Source organism: Falco rusticolus, chromosome 16, assembly GCF_015220075.1.
Source record: "Falco rusticolus isolate bFalRus1 chromosome 16, bFalRus1.pri, whole genome shotgun sequence".
Taxonomy (NCBI): Eukaryota; Metazoa; Chordata; class Aves; order Falconiformes; family Falconidae; genus Falco; species Falco rusticolus.
The window spans coordinates 6,442,282-6,462,616 of record NC_051202.1 but is presented as its reverse complement, the minus strand read 5'-3'; the positions used below and the strand labels follow the sequence as shown (position 1 = coordinate 6,462,616).

The following is a 20,335-nucleotide window of genomic DNA, read 5'->3' as shown; positions in this document are numbered from 1 at the left end:
CTGAATCAAGAGTTTCCAGCAGCATTCTAATGCTAATTTAGTTTACTTTTTCCTAATGCCCTACCCAACATTAAAACAGTGCTGTTTTAAAATGACTCTAATTTGGTCTCCATTTCATTTCACAAAAAGCCTTCAGAGAAAGATTTTAACCTCTTCCCCTTCCAACTGCTAGCAAACTCCTTATGCCTTTATTTCTCCAGAGGCTGAGCTGGATGGACAAATGAGCAGTAAGCGAGCCCAAAGCAGATTTGGAAGGGAAATCTGCATTGTGAAAAGCATCGCCCCGGAGATCTGAACGGTCTCTTTTGCTTTAATTTAAAATGGGAATCCCACTTTCTGGTTTCAGAAAGCGTTTTCTATCCACTGTTTTTCTCACCCAGCAATCCTGTTACCCTGATACAAAAAGCCAACATTCCCTGTAAACAGTCAGACAAGGATTTGTCACGTAGCATTCCTAACGGTGTACTGCTAATGCTGTACATACTGTAACACAGACTACAGTACAGGTATGTACACGGCAAAAACTAAGCTTTGGATGGGTAACCAATTGTGATAATGGCTTTAAGCAAGCAAGTTGTCAGGGTTACTCAGGCACATTAAAGGATGCAGCACCGTTGCATTAATTGGAAGCAGAAAACAATGGTAAAGCTTATGACTGCTGTACCTGGGATGACAGTAGGCTGAGCAGAAGTTCGGAAAGCATAGTGAGCTGGTTTGGACTTCCCTTGCTGGTTTTCAGCTATCACATAAACCTCATACTCCGCATTCCAGTCCAGGGACTTGAGCATGACGTGGTCACTGCCAGACGGGAGTCTGATCTCTGGTTTCCATTCTGAGGAATGCTTCTGCAGCGCAGCGAGATGACAGGCAGGGATGCAAAGCACACAGCACATTAGTAGCCAGCTTGGAGAACGCTGTAACGCCTGACTAACAAACGGGGAAAGTGGGGAGGTTTCTACAGAAGCACACGCTCCTCAGCTAACTGGGGGGTGCAAAACATCGCGTGCTGCGGGCTCCACGTGGAGAGGCCAAGAGGCACTGAAGCAGCCTCTTTCCTGCTCAGAATCATTTCCTGCAGTGTTACCACACCTGAAGAAAACCCCTCAGTTCTTCCTCTCATCTCTGCCACATCCCTAGACCACCTCCACTTCAGAGGGGAAAAGCTGCAACTCCTCTATGTCTCTGCCCTGCACAGCACTTTGTGTCCTTTCATGTCTCAGCACGCTGAACTGAAATCATCTGAGAGACAGAGACTTACCCCTTAACACAAGCCTGGCCCAGCTCACCACTGCCCTTCTACTCTGCACCCTTTGGGGAGATGTTAAGAGGCACACGCAACTAGGAGCTTTGATAATTCCTACTCAGTTTCAGGCAATCCGGATGTACATCTCACCCAGATGAATTTGAAAATCCTGCTGCCAAGGTACTTTGAGAGAGTCTTGGGCAGTTTTCTGAGACTGGAGAGAGCTAACACTTTTCCATCTCTGCTGGAATTTTGTGGTTCTGTGACACTAGATTGTCCTTTTGACATTCCAAAGACTCTCCCCGCTCTAAGAAGGGCTAAGTAACCTAAAATGCACAAAAAGATGGTCCTAACAAATATTCTTGGGATTTCTAGACCACGGTGCAAAGTCTGCTCTGTGACTTGATTCTAAGGACTGTTCATTTGTAGCATATAAAGAAAACTTACTAACAGCAATATGGGATTGGTTCAGCACCACATCTGCCAGCCTCAGCCACTGAGAAAGTGTCCTGCTTTCTTAACAGCTGGAAAGCTTCTGTATCTCAGCTCAAACACACTGGTACCGCTGAGCTGCTCCCAGGTGTATTAAGACTGAGAAAAAGCGTGCAGACAACAGGAAAAAATAAGCTTCAAAAACTTCTGGCATTCTTTCTGCTGCCCTGAAGAGCTTCGTATTCTCATTGACCATCCCTCAGCGATGTGCTAGGCAATCTCTCTGACTGGGTGTTCTTTTGTAGGAAACAACCATCAAAAACCACCTAGCACAAAACAAGGGCCACGTTCAGCTTGCAACAATACTAGCTGCTCATCCCATAGATGTTCCCTCTCAAGACTAGGGCTAGATGTTTTGCTCTGAGAATCATGCATTTCGCAGTCCTGGGTAATTTACAATGAGAGCTGATTAAGTTCTGCCTAAAGGGGAACTGCTTCCAATAGCACCTCTCACTTGATCTGTGTCTATACTGACTACATGGATTGTCTTATCCAATAACCTGAGTCGTTATCGAAGCCCCCATTACTCAATCAAAGACAGCAGTTCCAATGACCAGTGGGAATTATGATTAGATACGTGTCTGAAGGTGGGCAGTGCTCTACACTACAAACCTCTATCCCCAGGCTATTCAAGCTGTTGCTGGCCATCCCATCTCAGAAGCACAGGATATGAAATACTACTGCGTCCCTGTGATTACCATACGCTCACAATTCTACGGAAGACAGCACGGAGAAATAACCTTTCACAGTCAAAGGGAAAGAAAAGGAGACAAAGACTTTGTTGTTGCTTCTGTGCACGTCATGTCTCACGCCCCACACACTCCCACCACCCCTGCTTAGCACGTGTTCCCGTGCTGGCCTGCCTACAAGATCTGAGCGTCAGGGTTCTCTGTCTACACAGTGAAGCCTCAGGACTGAGCAGGCCAAATACCAACCAGGCTTGAGTGTCGGTCGTACTTACAGCTTTGTATTTGATCAGATAATGTCTTATTGGGGAGCCACCATCATCCTGCTTGATAACATTCACTTTAATGGAGTTTCCGTCTTCTCCCATCTGACCTTCCAGTTTGGGCGCGCTGGGTTCCCCTGAAACAACGGTGGATTTATGTTTATTTGCAATAAATAAATAAATAATCAACACCAAAACATTAGGGAAAAAGTACTCATCAGAATCAGAAAAACACTTCGTTACGCTCAGCTGCCAGGGTACCAGCCTCACTCCGACCCAGCCACAGAGGCCCCCGTGTGCCTAGGGTACAAACATTTGCAAGACCCAAGTATTTCTTGCATTTGGTGGTTTGTTTTCACTGATACAAGTTACTGGTTTTGTGTGTGCTGGAATGGAGTCAGAGGCTGAATGAAAAAGATCCCACCCTTCTCCAAGAACATTCTAGAGCAACAACTGGCTCCTTGCGTTTTTTGTAAAACACTGACGTGAAACCGCTGGAAAATAGGGCACGTGGCAAACGGGCAGGCTGCTCCTGTGAAATGTAGATAGGAAGAGCATCGTTGAAAAGGGACATTACGCTTGTCATACAGACCTGTGTCTGCACTTTGAATGCTGTTTAGGTTTTACAGCTGCTGGACCGGAGACTCACTGGTGAGCTCACTTAGACGAGTGTGGAAAAAATGGTACTGAACCACACCAGCACGGCTTTCCAGTCAGCTTGCACGGGTATAACTAATGACAATGAATACAGGCTGGAGAGAACCAGACTCCTTCACTCTCCTGTAATAACCACTTTTAAAAGAAAAAGCTATCATATTCCAATTGGCAGCCCTGGCATCAGCAGAAAACTGAGCTGTCATTTGCCTCTGCACGTCACACCGATTTGCAGCTACACCTTTCCCACCACGCCTCTACAACTGCTTTTTCTGGCCAGTTCCTCCATAACCTGCAGACACGATCTGCAGGGGGTGGTTCCCCAACCCCAACTCCAGTACTTCCCTCTTGCACCTTTATTATCACATCTCTCCTACCAAAAGTCAAATCCACAGATCGTCCGATTATGTATTTCCACCCCCCAACGTTCCCAGTTCAGAAGTACCGCAGCAAATTGCTCAGCAGACGTGTGCCTCCTCCTTCTGCTTTTGTGTTACCCCAGCGATAACTGTTTGCAACGTGCTCTGACAGAATTTACTGTGCAAGAGGCATTATTACCCGTTTCTGTGGTTTTGCGGGAAAAGAAACCCACCGACCAACCAACCTCCTGCCCCCAACAACGTTAAGTATCAAATTAGCAAAAGAACATCAGCGACAGAAGAGCCCTGGTCTCTTTTCAGAAGTGACACAGACCAGGAGAGCTCCGATCCTGCTGACTTTCTGCCAGTGCCTGGATGCTCGCTTTGCTCCATTTTATGCAAAAGCAAGCAAGGCTTCGGTTCTCCTGTGCCAACGCTCGTCTGAGGCAGGAGCTGCAACTAGTATCTCCACAGCCCTGAAGTGTCCCAGGAGTTTAAATGCTGGTCAGCCATTAGGACCTGACAAAATTTATCAGAAATCTTGCTGAAGCTTCCTAGGTTGTTTTAATGACTTTTTTAGTAGCATCTCCGTGATGTAGTCTAAGTGCTTAAGCCACCAATTCTGGGTTTAAAAGCTTCTTCAGAACTTCTGACCGTTTCAGCTGCTGCCCTCTGGAAGCTGTTCTGCCTGGCTGCTTTATGGGTGAGCTGAACAAAACCAATACTGCAACTATTTGCAAGTTAAAACTTACGAATCAGCTGCAGTTGGCAAATCCAGCAAACTCCTGAGATTAACTACAGGCTGCTGGCTGGTCTCATTGCAGGGTCCTCATTCTTACAGGTATTTTATGTAACAATTAAGGCGGTTGAATGTTAAAAAGCAAAAAATTCCTCCACCTCTGTTTACCCGCAGTTATGCACATTTTATGCATTTTAGTAGTATTTCTATTTATTCGTCTGAGTGGTGAATAGCTCATTTAGAACTGACTACAGGAAATTTATATACAACGAATACAACGGACAATGCACATCCTGTGTTTCGCTGTGCACCTTGAATCTAAGTACTTCCCCAATGTTTGCAGCCCCAAACATTTCCACAGGTTTGCTAATGCTGTGCACATGCTTTAACGTTCCAGCTTGATTGACCTACAGCTCTGCTAAAGCACCTCTGCCTTTGCTTGCAGTGCCACTTGCGGTTTGGACAGTAGGCTTTCCTGAACACATGCTCACCGACACACCAGCGTGCTGAAATACAACGGCAAGATGATCCAGTTCAGGATGCAACCCAAAGAGAACTATACCCAAACTCTGCAACGGTGCCATTCGCCATCTAAGAGCCTGAACGTAACCAAATGAGAACAAAACCGGGACACTGAAGTAACGTTTGTGACTTTTAAAAAGCTCAGCCTGTTGCCTAGCATGAGACCTTTAAAAGTACTTAGTTCTGATGCATTATACTAAAAGCGAAAGGAAGTAATAATCCAGTAGTTTTATGAAGATCAACTCTGAAGGATAACATCAGTCACGAGACTTTCTTACAACCCCAAAACCATTCTCAATTCTAAATCTGTTCTGCCTGGATTTGTAGTCAGCTACTAATGGAGAGCACATGCATTTCTGACTGGCCAGAGAAAGGTTAATCTTCCAATATCTTTCAAAGTTGATCTTCACAAGTAATGTGAAGCCCTTCCCCCTCCCCCTCCAAAGAAAGAATTCCAGCACATTTGCTTTGGTGAAACATCAATGAGAAAACTGCAAGACCTAGACTGAAACAGTCATTTAAGATTTGTTTGATTTTCTTGCATGCTCTAATATACCAACTGTTCCAAGGTCATCACAATCCATGGACACACAAAGCTTTTTGATGTGAGATACACATATTTGTGTTTCACAACACAGTAACTTCTCTTAGTTACTGCTCCTTTTTCCCCTGTTACACTTTTCTTTTCCAAATCCTTGCCTCTGCCTAACCCTATTAGAAGACTCCCACGAAACCAGCTGGGCACTCAAGAGCCGTGTTCCACCCCGTGACAGGTTTCTCAGTGACTGTACCCTGGAAATACAGCACTAGCGCTCTCAAGGTGACCAGGCAGCTGCCCCTGCAGGGAGCTCTCGCTGCGGCTTGAGGCAGGCAGCACACGGCAGCAGTTCTGCCTGTTCATGGCACAAGAGGTGCCACGCGCTCCTCTGGACTCCTCCTGGCTCACACAGTACAGGGCCACTCGGGTCTTGAGAAAGGGCAAGAGAATTTTGTGTTTAACTGCTGACCACATTTGCCATCTACTGTAGAGACAAATGGGTGGATTTTTATCTTTACTGCCAACTAATGGAGGCTGCGTATTTGAAAAGCCCTTCCCAGCCCACGTTTCTCCTGGAATTACAAAGGCTTTCAGCATCCATAATTCATTAGCGCACTGTGGATTGAAAATTAAATGGGAACAGGCAAGTTCTAGGTGAGCAGAAGTACCTCACCTAGGCATATTGAGAACACCAGTTTAAGCAAGCAATTACATATATTTTTTTTCTTTCCTCGGTCCTAGAAGAAAAATACCACTCCACAGGTGACTGGCTTGGACTATTGAGTCAATTTGAGTTGAAGAAGCTATTACTGCAATAATTGCGTCATGACTACTAACTGATAATTAAATGAAACCAGAATAAGATGTCTTATCATTTTTTCACACAAGAAACTAACTCCAAGTAACAGCTGGGGCTGGGGTGTTCGAAGCTACTTATTTTGCTGGACACTGAGACACTTGACACTGCCGAAACATTTATGAGCAGCAATGCTTAACTATTGCCATATTTCTGGTGGACTTGATGAATGGCTTCACTGATAACTAGACAGTGCAAGATCAACATCTCCTCTGTAGTCTTTCTCATCCTCACCTCAGAGAGATAATTAATAATGAGTAAAGAGATCCTGAAGTGGTAACACTGTACTTACAGTATCTGACCTCTTATCTAACACAGGCTAGAATTTTTTTCCCTGTGATTGAGCAAGGGAAAATTGCTCAAGACTAAATTTGACGGAACATCCTTTGGAAAGATGCTCATTCTTGAGATATTTTAAATGTCAGAGGTGCTGCTGTACCTTATACACAGCCATTCCAATGATTAACTGCCCTCTCTGCTGAAACTTTGCTTGACTCTGAATTGCCCAGTTCCCCGATTCCTTCCTTCCCCAGTAGTTTAAATGCACTCCTGCCCTGAGGAACATCCTCTCCAGATCGGAGAATACGGACCGCTCCCAATGGCTGAGACCCAACAGGTATAGCAGCGCAAGCCCTGGTGAAGAATACTTCAGTTTTCTCTCCAGAAATACATAGCATTTAATTTCTCTTAAGCAGGCAGATGCAATCCAGATACAGAGCTGTAAAATTAAAAATGGGTTAGTGTGTAGTTTCAAACAAAGGAGGAAGAAGTTTAGTGGGAAAAGTTTAGTCCAGCAGAATCAGCATCCCTCTAAGGAGTCATAATGTCAGTAGCTGAAGAGAAAAGGTTGTCGTCAGGAGGTTAGAGTAGAAACTCATGCTCACAGAACATGCATCCTCCCTACAGGATGGGGGCTGAAAAGCAAAAGTGCATTACAAAGGTGTGCTACATGCCTGGGGTCTCCCATTTACAGAGATGACCGGGCGTATTGCAGAAATCTGCCTACTCCACCCATAAAACGTGGGGTCCCTAAGGAACGCGCCTTGTGATGCTGCTACTTGGCTTGCTGAGAGCAGGCAGCTCCAAGCATGCCAGAGCTCTGCTGTGCAACCATTTTACAAACACCTATCTGCTCAGAATTCACTCTGCTGCAGAAGGAGGGATGCAGGATCTTGTGCTTTCACTCTACAGTGCAACAACACGAGCGATCATGCCTGAGCCAGGTGGCACCTCATCCAGCCCAGCAGCGAGAGCATCAGCTGCTGCCAGCGGAGGCCCCTGTAGGGCAGAAGACAAGTAATTTAGATTTCCAGGACTGTGTGCGCTTTACTCTCCTTGAGAAATGGGATGGATTTTGCTCGAAGAGCTAGTTCACAGGTTTCAGCCACCCGACATCGATAGAATCGACCACTTCCACCGATTTAAACCTCACCCATAGGACGCTCTTCAGCAATGGAAAAAAAGCAAATCAAATAGGTGCCTTACTTTGGATAAAAGCTAATAGATGTGCACAGCACACGGCCTGCTGCTTGCCATTTAAACTACTTCTGAGCAAGCCTTCTCTGGAACGGAACGGAGTGCTCAGGAAGCCCTGTATTTTGAAAGGCACTTCATCTGCTCTGTATTGGCTCTTCCAAAGGCACCGCTGCCCAGAAAGACGAGCTGTGAATTAGACAGCCTTCAATCTCTCAGTGCCTTTTAGGAAACTAGGTCTGCTTCTGCTCTCACATCTTCTGTGGCTCTGGGAACTCACTTTTTCTTTCCATTAACTCTTCTTTTTTTTTATCTTTACAACCACAAAGAGCTGCATGAAAAAATAACAACCACTCAAGCTCTTCACCATTCGTCTGCCCAGATCCCTCGCCACATTCCTTATGGCTGGATTCTCAAGAAAAATGATGACATCAGGAAAGACTCCTGCTGCATTGGTTTGCCTAATATCAGATTTTAGGCCAGAAACATCTTGCTGGCCAGTGCAAAACACAAGGCACTGGGACTAGGTGGCTCCAGCATTGCAGCTCTTCTCTTTCTAAGCAGCAGCACAATCGTTTTGCTGCTTCCCACGGGGGCCGCCCAGCTGCTGCGCTGTACTGGATTACAGTGCAGGTCCCAGGAGTCACCTGAGCGTTACTGCATGGTCTTTCTTCTCCAGCAGCCAAGCCTGTAACTTTAAGAAAGGAAGAAGCCAGCGCTTCGCTCTGATAAGAACACAGGGCAGTACACACACGACGTGAAGCGTTACTTATTACGGCACTGTGCTCTCAGGGTACACATCACTGGCAATCCAGCGTTAAGCTCAGAGACCCATTTCTTTGGGCTTCAGATGTAACTCACAATGAACCTGACCAACTGTACTTGAAACGAGAGACAGTTCTGCAGGTTCCTGAAGCCCAAATCCCAACTTGTTAGCTCCTGCATGTGATGTGAGGGTAGCCAAGGACAGTGCTCTGAGCCATTACATTTTCAAATTATTTTTTATCCACTCCTGCTAAGCCATTAGCACCAATAATCTCCTGCTGCAGGGAAGCCATAAATGTTTCCTGGAATCCTTTCACTGTTGTTTAATTTATATTCAAGTGCTTCCTTGATCTAATATGAGTCTGATGTAGCTGGATTTCAGAAGCAGCTAACTGTTTTTAATTATCTGGTTTTCAGGGAGTGCCACAAGCACCAGGGCTGGATGCAGCTGTAGTAAAAACTCGAGATGGGGAGAGAAGAGAATATGAAAAAGCAGCACAAACTTTTCCCCAGTCACTGGGCACCGAGTGTGTACTGGACCCCAGAAGTGACAGCAGCGTCACTGACAGAGACCTTTCCTCACATCTCTTCTCCACTCCCACCAAGTGTGTTCCTCCTGCCCACCTTTGAAAAGCAGCTCAAATCGGTTACTACATAATAGACCAGGAGATTAAATCCTCGCCTAGCTGGCTCTAAGGAAAGATCCTGCATCCTTGCTGTGCTTAGAGAATCCAACCGAAATCTGTGGTAATATCTGCAACACATGAACGAGGAAGCAGCTGATTTCTGCAATCTTTGACCATCATGTAAATAGGACGAGATTGTGACTTACAGTGTCACAATTTGAAACGAACATCAGCCATACCTATGGAAAATCTCCACGAGTGGTAAATATACACGGGTGAGAAAGAATAGGTAGGGAGTCTTCAGAATGCACACAAGAGAAGCAAACATCGACAATCAAAAATAAGGAACAAAACCAGAAGAACATGCAAAAACGAGACAACCAAGTCTCCAATCCTCCTGGATTTTGACCAGAGAGGGAAGAGACTAGGGGAAGAGGGGCTGCTTCTATGCATGCAGTCACGGGGGAAGGTTACTGGTGTTAGTTTTGTTTTCCTGGCAAACCCCAGCCTAAATCCCTTCCTGATGGTGGTCCAAGACGATAAGGTGCTTTCAGAAATCATAGCTTGAAAAAAGCCAATTGCTTCCAGGTTTTCAAAATTATTTGTTTAGTTGGGGAAGCAGAAAAGCAGGAGTTTCCCTCCCCCCCTCCCTTTAGATTATGCACAGTGTATTAAGTGAAGCTGTAAAAATCACAGTGTTGGAGAAATTGCTTTCACTACCACACACTTTTCTTGGAGACTGATTCCATCTCCACAAGCCACAAGGGTCAGTCATTTTCTTCTTGATTTCATGGAGATCACCAGCTACTGTAGCTGTTGCTGGTAAATGAGTTCAGATTAAATCCCTTGCCAGGCTCTGAGACCCTGTGCGGGAGGGATGAGGTGCGCTGGCAAGAAAGGTGCCACGGTGCTTCTGATGCAAATTGTGCGAAGTCTAGCTCCCGTCACGTCCTCTGTGTGCGCCTAAATATGCCACTTCGTAAAAAGACAGTTCCCACTCTAGCTAAGTTAAAGTTTTACTCGTGATAAAAAAATAATTCTTTCTTAAATCGTAATGTGGCACGCTTACCAATAACTAAATTTCAGAGAGAGGGAATTTTGGATCCTTTTGATAGGCTACGAAATACGTACAGTGTGAATGTTTGTGTCTATCTATATAGAAATACACTGTGTGTATATATATACACACATACTGTGTAGGGTCAAAATGCTGCTAAAGCGAGAGGAGATAGGGTGTGCGCATTTTCTGCGCATCTTACCCACAGTCTCCCGCCAAACAGCTGCCTGAAGGGCAAAGGGTTGTGGCCACTTGGTGTTCATGCCAGGGAGAGGACAGAACCTCACCAGGACGCTGCTGTGGCACGCTGCCGGTGAAAGAAGCAAATGACTGAGCCGCATGGGTTTTGTCTTGGGTTTCGTTTGGTGGGTTTTTTTCCCCAAGTTTTTTCCAACTCAGTACGGAAGGCTGAAGCTGAGCTCTTCAGACGCAGACAGCGGTGAGCGATTCTCCAAAAGGCTGGCAGAGGGATTTTGGAGTGATGGAATTTGGAGGCCCCTGGCCAGCGACCAGAGGGGCATCCTCACCCCAAATCTAGGCAACCAATCAGAACAAAGTATTTTACCTTCTGTTCCCCAGCGTGGACGACATCATCAGCACCATGCAAGCCACATGACAAAGTCACATGATACGCACGCACATGATTGGTTGAAAGGAAAGTGGAGGAGGTCACATGAAAAATACAAAAAAATTAAAAAACTGATGTAAACAATGGGCAAGGGAAAAAAATCAACAACAGAATTACAGACTAAATCAAACAGAAACAAAATTAAATTAGCCAGTATATATCAGAAACACTGGGGAGACAGTAAAACCGCCTGGAAATACAAAGAGTATTAAACCACGGAAAGCCCTGGGGGAGTGTTAGGCACAGCCGCATCACTGCTTATTAATACCAAGTCAAAGAAGAAACAAAAATTATTGCAGGGTGTGCGCCAGAGCTGGGACAGCTGAAGGAGTCCACAAGACTGTTGGAAAGAAAAAGGGAAGACACATGGTTATTCAGAAACAGTCCAGGCAGCAGAGGGGAAACGGTCAAAATCAGAGCCCACACGGTTCAGTGAAGACAAACCTTGGCATTTCGTACTGATGCGTTCTCCCCTCTGCAGAAACACACGTCTTCCTAAATATCAACAACAATAACAGCTGGAAAAGAGAAATATCTACTATCCGTATACATTTCCGAGGACAGAGCTTTCGATCAAAGAGCTGCAAGCAGAATTTGGTCAGACTGACAGTTCTCACTCAGGGTGCACAAGCTCCGTCCAACGCATTCAGCCTGAAGATTCAAGGAATGGCATGAGTCACATACAATGAATTACGCTGATGATTTCATGTGTGCAAGGGTTTTTTTTTCTGTCAACGAGGAGAGGGATGAAGTGCTCTGCGCCGGAAATTAATTACAAAGATGGCACAAGGAAGACAGCTACTGCTGAAAGAGATGAAAAAGTATGCAGGCTGTATGACAGGGGAATGAAAAATAAAAATAAAAAAAAAATCAGTTGGAGAACTGGAGGACACCACTAACTCCATGCTCTGCTTCCTTTCATAAATTACTATCTACTTTATAACTTGCATTTTTCATGATCATTCCTCTGTCTCATCTTAATGAGGCTACTTCACAGGGCTCTGGTACTTCCCTGTTAATTTGATGTAAAGAGATTAAACCCTTAAATCTTTTGGGTGCTTCTATCTGGCAAGATTAAGGACATACCATTACTGAGGAAAGAACTGATGGTACAAAATGTAAAATCGCTTTGTTATGCCTAAGCTTTCAACCCACTGGCTCTAGTTACAAACACAGACTCACGGAACTCTAGGCAGGCGTATAAGGAAGGAGGGAAGTTTAAGAGGTACTGTGAGAATGCCTGGAAAGGCATTCAGTGTCTTCTGCTCATGAGGAAACAGACTGCCAAATACCCAGTAAGCTTAATATAACATGAGACTTAAAAAAAGGCAAGAGAAGTTGCCTTTCGGACCGCTTGCTCCTGAGAGAAAGTTTTAGTTAAAGATCAAGGGCAAAATTAGCCATATAAATATACCCAAAAGCTACTTTGGATGAGGCTTCCGAGACACAGAAGACATTTGGAAATACTGTCTGTAGCTTAAAACCTTGAATTTCATCCTATTGCCATGGGTAGAAGTCAGGTGGCCAGAAGAGTGGTTCCTTGGGGCTGACAGGAGGGAGGCAGCCCTGGTACATGCAGCTTCTGTTCACAGGCAGTGCTTGGATGGATCTGAAAACACAAGGGCTTTCACGGCCAGCTCGGTCTCTCTCAGGACAACTGGACCAAGGAACCTGATAAAATTTCTTTTATAGCTACTGTTACTGTCAGGGCTTGTTAAGGAAGATATGGACCATTGACCAGCTTACTTGCAGACCGTATTTTTTAAAAGCAAAGGAGAGATGCAGTTTTGTCTGTTCAGTGAAAATGCTTCTCCCTAACTCCATAGCTAGCTAGATCTTAGGTTAGAGTTGTCTCTGAACATTAAATTCCTTTGGAGACAGGGACCTCAGCACGGTTTGCCCTGAGGCACTGCAATGCTAGCTCTTGGGGTCTGGTTGGACACAGGCAGTGGCAGAGAATATACACATCTTACTGCTGGTAACTCTGGAAGGAGTGAAAGGGAAAGGAAAAAGAAAAGGGGTGTGAAAGACAAATGAATGTCATGAACAGCGGCTATCAAACTTTCACTTTTTACGTAAATAGGCTCCCCTCCCCACATGTCTTATTATAACAAATACTGGGTGGCCAGACCCGCTTCTTGGGGAAAGAAATTCCAAAGCAAAAGGAGGCGCCAGCTCCTTGGAATGCCCATGTGACCTTTTCCCCATGACTGCCACCTATTTTGAATAGACTGGATGCACTCTGCAAGATTTTATAGAAAAAAAACCAAACCAGCACTTGGCTTCCCACTTGCATGTCTCTTGCTCAGTTTCTTCACCTCCCTAATCCTGCAACTTTTGAATCTCTTGGCCAGTATCTAGTCAATATGACAAAAATTCCTACAGATCTTGGAAAACCAGGAGACTGGATAGGAGAAGGACCCGAATTAGTACCTCAGCTGAAAAAAAACCCGCCTTTTGCAAGTGACATCAAATACTGCTATGCAGAACAGATTCCACAGCGGAGACAGCTGCAAGAAAAACTTCATTACTGCCACCGATACAGACCTATTTATCTGAGCAACCTAAGTGGATTAAGTCAAAAGGAGATACATGTTCCTAAACCTCTTACATGACTATAGACAATCTCCCATATGTTACTGATCACATAAAGTCAAAAACTCACTAAAGTCAGTGAAGAAACTCTCTTCAGCTTCATTAGGCTTCAATCAGACCCATTGTTCGCTTTCCTGACTTCATGATGCTGCAGAGCAGCTCTCAATTTCTAATTACTCTTGGTTTCACTCATTAACCACTGAGGTTCAGTTAGGGTAAGACACAAGATCATTCAGCAGCAGCATCAATAATTAAATGATGCAAAGTTATAAGAGCACCTGCCTTGTGCTGATGCTCTTTGATGCTGTTGTACCTGCAGAATATCCATACGCTGCACAACAACTCGGCATACAAAACAAATGTGTCTGCTCTTTGCACAAATTCACTGTGTACGCAAACAACAACGAGGCAGCGAGAGGTCAGAACTGCTTCCCTTCGGAGCCTGAACTTGAATGTCGGTGAAAATCCAAACTTTTACCCTTAAAAACCCCTAAATATCCCCACAACACACACACACACACACACACGCGCGCGCGCGCGCGCACCCCAACCAAACAAAAAAGGGTGGAAAATGTTTATCATGAACTAGATCTAGTTATCTTTTCTGGGTAGAAAGACCCATTCTTTTTATGGAGCCAAGAATGCTCTGAAAAACATTATCACAACATTTTCCCTCACAAGCAAGGCTATCTCCTAGCCCTGCATATGAACAGCCACAATGGAGTCTCTGCCTCCTAAGAAATAAAATAAAAGATCATTAGCAGACCTGCTGGTTGCCACCTTTCCCCCACCCTTCGCCCTCTCCACCCCACCCTCCAAATCTGATTTGAATTGGAAGTTCCCTTCAGCAGCACAGAGTCAGCACCACTTCAGATGTGCCAGGGGTTACCGTTTGGCATGTTGTGTATGTGAAAAACTCTGCAGGAAGGAAAGCGTTCGTTGTGGTCACTAGCAGATAAAAAGACATTTCATGCGACATGCGAGACCACGGAATGTGCCAGTCATAAATGCAGTAATAATTTTATTTTTTTTTAAATTCCTTTGATAGTTCTAAGACTAACCGTATTATCCTCTCCCTCCATCCCAAGCCACAAAATAATCACACACTTCGTGCTTTTAGTATTTTCCATTTAGAAGCGATGAACCATTTCTAACACACTACAGGTAAACACACAGGTCTTTACTTATAAAGACCATGTTCACAGAAACACATACATTTTATTATTGTAAATCAAAAGAAAAGTGTTTCACTTTGTAGAAACGATTAGTTGCTCAAAACACACATATGCGCCACATAAACCTATATCTTCCTTAAGTGTTTTTCTTTTGTTTTACAGGACTGTGTTGCAATGTCTGCTTGGCTTTCTTATCGGTATGTGATTGGCGATAATTCTACAAGTAGGGATCAAAATCACACATTTGATACACCCACTCAGTATCAGGAAAGTGTGTCACTGGATTAACAGCTAGTCTAAAACCGACACTGCAAAACGTTGTGGGTTTTTTACGTACAAAAGAACTAACACAAGGTTTAGCTGTTTTTCCTCAGACTACTCGGATCCAGCGTGGATGGGAGCACCCGCGTACCTGACCCAGCCTCGCCAGCAATGGCCATCCAGCCAACAAGGTGCTGAGACAGAACGGAGGGAACCTGAATCCAATTCCCAAGGACTTCTTGTGAAGCCTTAAGACCCTTTTAATGCAGGCAGGGCAGCAGTGGAGGATGGGGCAACGCTCCCCCTCCCCACAGTCCTCTCTCCTGTAAGATATTCCACCTCCTGCAGCTGTAGTTATCAACTGCCTCTCCCTAAATTCACAGAAAATGGAGCAAGGCAGGGCAGCAATAAGATTTAGTCCACATCCCTGTTGCAAAGGCAGCTTTAACACTAAAATCACTAATGGAAAATGTGAAAGGGAAACATTCATTTTGGAAATGACCATTTACATTTCTTTTTTTTTTTTTCTTCCTTCTTTCTCCCCCTCCGTGTTTCTTCTAAATCTTGTATTTTATTTGTTACTGCATGCTTGGTAGGACAACAGGGAGAGGAGGAAGAGTGGTACCATGCTGGGTTCTTAACAGCTACATGCTCACACAACGCATTAATGCCAGATTGTTGGTTAACAGGCACCAAAATAATGCAGTACAGAGCTTTAATTCCCTCGATAGACGGGCTACAGCATAACAAACAGCACTCTGGACCAAAGGGGAGCAGTTCCCATCTACTCACTTGGTGGCTCCGAGCTTTTGGATTCAGCGAGAGGCTGAGTTGCTATGGAAACACGAAGGATGGATAGGACATGTAAAGGTGAAGCATACTGTGAAAATAAGTTGTAAGAGGCAGAGGAGACAGAGAGACAGGAGGTCTAACGAGAAGAGAGTGGGAATAATACTGAATCCTTACGGCAGATGTGTTACCTGAAGAGGCTGCAAACACCGCGCTGCCGCTTCGCAAGCCCCTCCGCAGGGATTGCTGTGCCGCCAGCTGCAGGTCCCTGCCGGTGCCAGGGAGCCCAGCGGCACCACACGGCTCCTGCGGCAACCTGCAGCTGCCTGTGCTCATCCCCCGGAGTTTTGAAGCTCTGAATCCAATATCAGAGACAGCTGCAGCATTTTTGCCAGCTTTTGGGCCAAACAGCAACCTCAGTTCACATGTTGCCGGTCCATTAAGTGACAGAATTCCTGGGGTGCCCTCCAGAACAGCTCCCCATCGCTAGCTTTTGCCCAACGACAGAAGACAAAGGAGCAAGGACTAATGAATGAGAACCTACCCTCTGGGTACAGCGGGAACCTACCCTCTGGGTACACCATTCTGTTCTCTCTCACCTCCATGCGCTAGGGCCAGGGTAAGGCAGAGGAGGAAAAAAAAAAATAAAAAAAAAAAATGTAACAGCCCAACAAGGTGTGAGCACTCCTGAGAAAGAAGGCAGTTTGAAGAGAAGCTGACTGAAAATCCCTTGGGAATCCTGCTAAGCACCCCGCTCCCAGGAGCAAAGGCAGCCCGTACCAGCACTGACTAGAAGGATTACCAGGATAGAAGAACAAAGATGCTGTCCCTCCTTCCAAAAGCCATGGGAAGAATGCAGCATGGGAGACAAGCCGTGAGGGATTTCTCTACTATTCTACGGATCATCTTGAAAAACAGAAGAATTGTCACTGTCACGTCTTTATGATCAGGCAGAGAACTACAGCTACAGAGAGGGGTACACGGGGCACCCCGAGAAGCTGGAGAGCAGCCCCGCAGCAAGAGATCTGGGGGTTGGGTTGGAGTGTCTAGAGGAGGGTGACCAAGATGATGAAAGCTCCCCAGAGCAAGACTTACAAGGAGCGGCTGAGCAAACACAAGCGAACACTTGCCTTGTTCAGCTTGCAGAAGGCTGAGGGATGCCTCCGTCACAGTCTAGAACCTCCTCACAGCGGGCAGTGGCAGGGGAGGTGCTGATCTCCTCCCTCTGGTGACCGGTGAGAGGACACAAGGAAATGGAATGAAGCTGCATCAGGGGAAGCTCAGACTGGACGTTAGGAAAAGGTTTGTTACCAAAAGGGTGGTTGGTCACAGGAGCAGGCTCCCCAGGGGAGTGTTCACAGCACCAAGCCTGGCAGAGCTCAAGGAGCATCTGGATGATGCTCTTAGTCATGGTTTAGTTTTAGGTGGTCCTGCGAGGAGCAGGGAGCTGGACGTGATGAACCTTATGGGTCCCTTCCAACTTGAGGTGTTCTATGCTTCTATGAACTCCTTTTCCTCCCATGGTGGTATCTGTGCTGCTGGTGTGAGGGGGGAACAGGACAGGCGCTCACACAATTTGCAGCCTAAGTCTGATTATGCAGATTGAAAAAAAAAAAAAAAGATGAAACTGGGTATAAAGAAATGAGTTTTCTTCTACAGCTCCAGAACGTGTCTCAGTAACAGGCTTAGGGAAGCACAAGCCATTCCCTGCTGATCACTTCAGCATCTTCTGCTCTATTTAGCTGAGAAACCAAACTTTTTATTTGCTGTGCTAAGTGGATTTCAGGAAATTCAGCTTCGCACCACAGGAGCTGAGCATACCCCATGAGATGTCCCCAAGAACGGAACACAAACTGATCAGAAATCTTAATGGCAAAGGCCAGTGACAACAACGAGGTTTCACACCGGCAGGGTCTCCCTCTACATCTCTCTCCTTAATCTCTCTCCTTCCGTGAGTCCAGCAGACCTGGGAGCTGCCTGTGGCTCTTCTCCATCCTGGAAATCAAACTTACGCTTATCGGTAGTTGCTTTACCAGAAGATTCAGTTTTCATTCAGGGGGAAAAAAGAAAATTAAAAAAAGAACAGGTCTGTATATACACACACAGAAAAGAAGGAAAGCACCCAAGGATGTTAGGCAGGCTGCACCACACTCGGTGAGGAGATGCATGCAGAGCAAAGTGGCACAAAGACAACAGCCTCTGCTACCATACTCACTCTCTGCTAAACAGGAGGTGGGTGCAGCAGTACTTGCTAAAGAAAGAGAAAGGAAGGTGAGGAGGGGAGTTGATTCCTGTAAAATACTGTCAAAGGATAGAAACTTAAAAACCAAACTGATAAGATTTTGTCAGATCAAGCCTTTCTGGACATGGAGCTCAAGCAGAGCAAACACACTTTGCCAGACCCGTGTTTTGGATCCACTGTGAGTTCTGGCTTTAAACCACCTTTCTTGTAACACAGACACACCACTGCTCACCAGTGTTCCCAGTTCAACCCAGTGCCGTTTGGGGCCAGCAGAGATGCTGGCCAGCACTGTGTGTATGGCAGCACAACACAGCCTGCGTGGCTACTGTTTTGGGGAAGGCTATTGCTAACTCCTACTGCCACTTTAGAACCTGGTGGAATTTCGGGATTATTTTAGTGTTGTTCTGTTGGTTTGGTTTTTTTGGTGGCTTTTTTTTGTTTGTTTGTTTATTTTACATGAAGATATTTTGATATCAAAACCAAACACACCACACACACACACACACTCGTGGTTTATCAACAGCAGGAAACAGCTGGGGCTCAAAAAGAAACCATTCACAAGGTCTGCGTGCAGCCTTTGTTCGTCTTCAGATTTATAAGGAAAAGGAAATGCAGAAAACCAGCAAATTGTTGGGATGAAAATACAAACTCAGGTCAAGTTAGACAGATATCCTCCCAACGCCACAATTTTCATCTGTGCTAGTATACTACATCATTCTCACTAATTACTTGGGCCTTCATGTGCCTCCAACAAGAAAGAAAGTACTGTTTGCTTATTGAGGGAAAAAAAATAATAACCAAAATAACTACAGACATCCCAGTCTGTAACAATGGTGTCCGTTTTCACGTTCAATTAGATACTTTAAATAATCGGGCAAGGAAAACTAGTTGCTTTGGTTAGTTTGAAAATGCAGCCTTGGCTGGTATCCACAGATTTTATATTCTTTCCTGTAAAATTTCTGAAACGTTTCCGTGATCTTCAAATCACACCAGATTAGGGGACACACAGCTTCTTCCTGATTTTGACTTTGCCCACAAACAGGTAATATTGTGACACTGGGATCCCAGCACAGATGAAAAAAGGCATTTCTGTCGTGCCAACAATCTCTTCACCATTGCTGCGACCAAGTTCATGATCTCAGACAGGCTTCGAGAACCCCAGAGAGCAGAGAAAGAATGAGAGAACCGAATGCTCAGAAGGACCACAGCTGCAAGGCAGAAATGTGCTTGAAGGAGCATCAGCAGAATTTAATTTGCAAATGGAAAAAATATTACAGCCCACAAAGAAGAGAAAAAGAACTGGAACTTACCCTACAAGGAAGCAGAGTTAAGGACTACAGACTGATGGATAGCTAATTGCCACATCAAAAAAAAAAAAAAAAAAAAGCAAAAAAAACCTCTACTAGAAGCACGTTTTAACGTTCTTCAAAGCCACGTACCTGTCCCCAAGTGATGAACATGAGGCTTGGCAGACAGATCTGTCGATGTGGCTGAAACAAAGCTTTTAATGTTCTTTTTCCTCTCTTCTTAATTGGATCTTTTCCCTTTTCCTGTGGTACTGATCTGCACAGAGACTGAATACCTAAGCCCTTATCTCCCTTGTGTATTGCTGACCACATCCAGTTTGGGCCCACCAAAGTATCTGCCTGATAGTTACAATACTAACCACAATCAACTTGATGTAAGGGATATATTAATTCTACTGAAATTAACAGGCTCCAAACAATTTTAGGCAACAGACTGCACCTATGTTCTGGAATCATGTCTCCTGGCTGACTCTTTGTAACGACTGCAATTTGCAATTCCGTCTATCCATCTGTCCGTTCCTCCACCCACTTTGACTATTGATTCACTCACCCTGTTAGTGATCCACTAAGCCCAAGCTTTCATAAAAAAAAACAAAAACAAACGACAAAACAAAAAACCACAACCAAACAAAACCCACACTTTCCTTTTTTTACTTCAGCTTCAGAAATCTCAAAGAATGTGACAGCAGCTTCATAAAGCTTGCCCATGCAGTCTTGGGAATAACGAGAGTTCACCACAAGGACACATACTTTAATAAACAGAATAATGCTCACTTAGATAAAGAGGTTTCTTTTAGCTGCCGTTGATTAACTCTGATGTGAAATGCACAAAGCTGTGGAGCATACAATGTTTCGCTGAACCCAACTGACAATTAAACACACCCAGCACATCTCTCTAACTCATTTTACATTGGGAAGGGGGAAACATGCATTTTTTATTTAGTATGAGGGTCACTTATTTATTTGTGTATACAACCTACACAAGTGCTGGAAGACTGTCCACAGACTACTAATGGTAAAAAGTGGCCAAAACCATGACTTTTTTCTTAAAGTTTTTGCTTTCAA

At 44.9% G+C, this 20,335-nt stretch overlaps 1 protein-coding gene across 8 annotated transcripts in view; it reads right to left on the bottom strand.

Moving 5' to 3' along the window:
* Window positions 1-20,335, bottom strand: part of NCAM1 (neural cell adhesion molecule 1) — a 143,361-nt gene that overhangs the window by 20,236 nt on the left and 102,790 nt on the right. For 5 of the 8 annotated variants that reach the window (XM_037409810.1, XM_037409814.1, XM_037409816.1 and 2 more), the window contains 2 exons: window positions 2,697-2,821; window positions 665-845 (listed from right to left, as the gene is read on the bottom strand). In XM_037409810.1, coding sequence (XP_037265707.1) covers window positions 665-845; window positions 2,697-2,821 — 306 coding nt within the window. Of the gene's footprint in view, window positions 1-664; window positions 846-2,696; window positions 2,822-10,838; window positions 10,842-19,402; window positions 19,454-20,335 lie in introns of all 8 variants that reach the window. The other 3 variants (XM_037409809.1, XM_037409811.1, XM_037409812.1) reach the window with 1 other exon arrangement.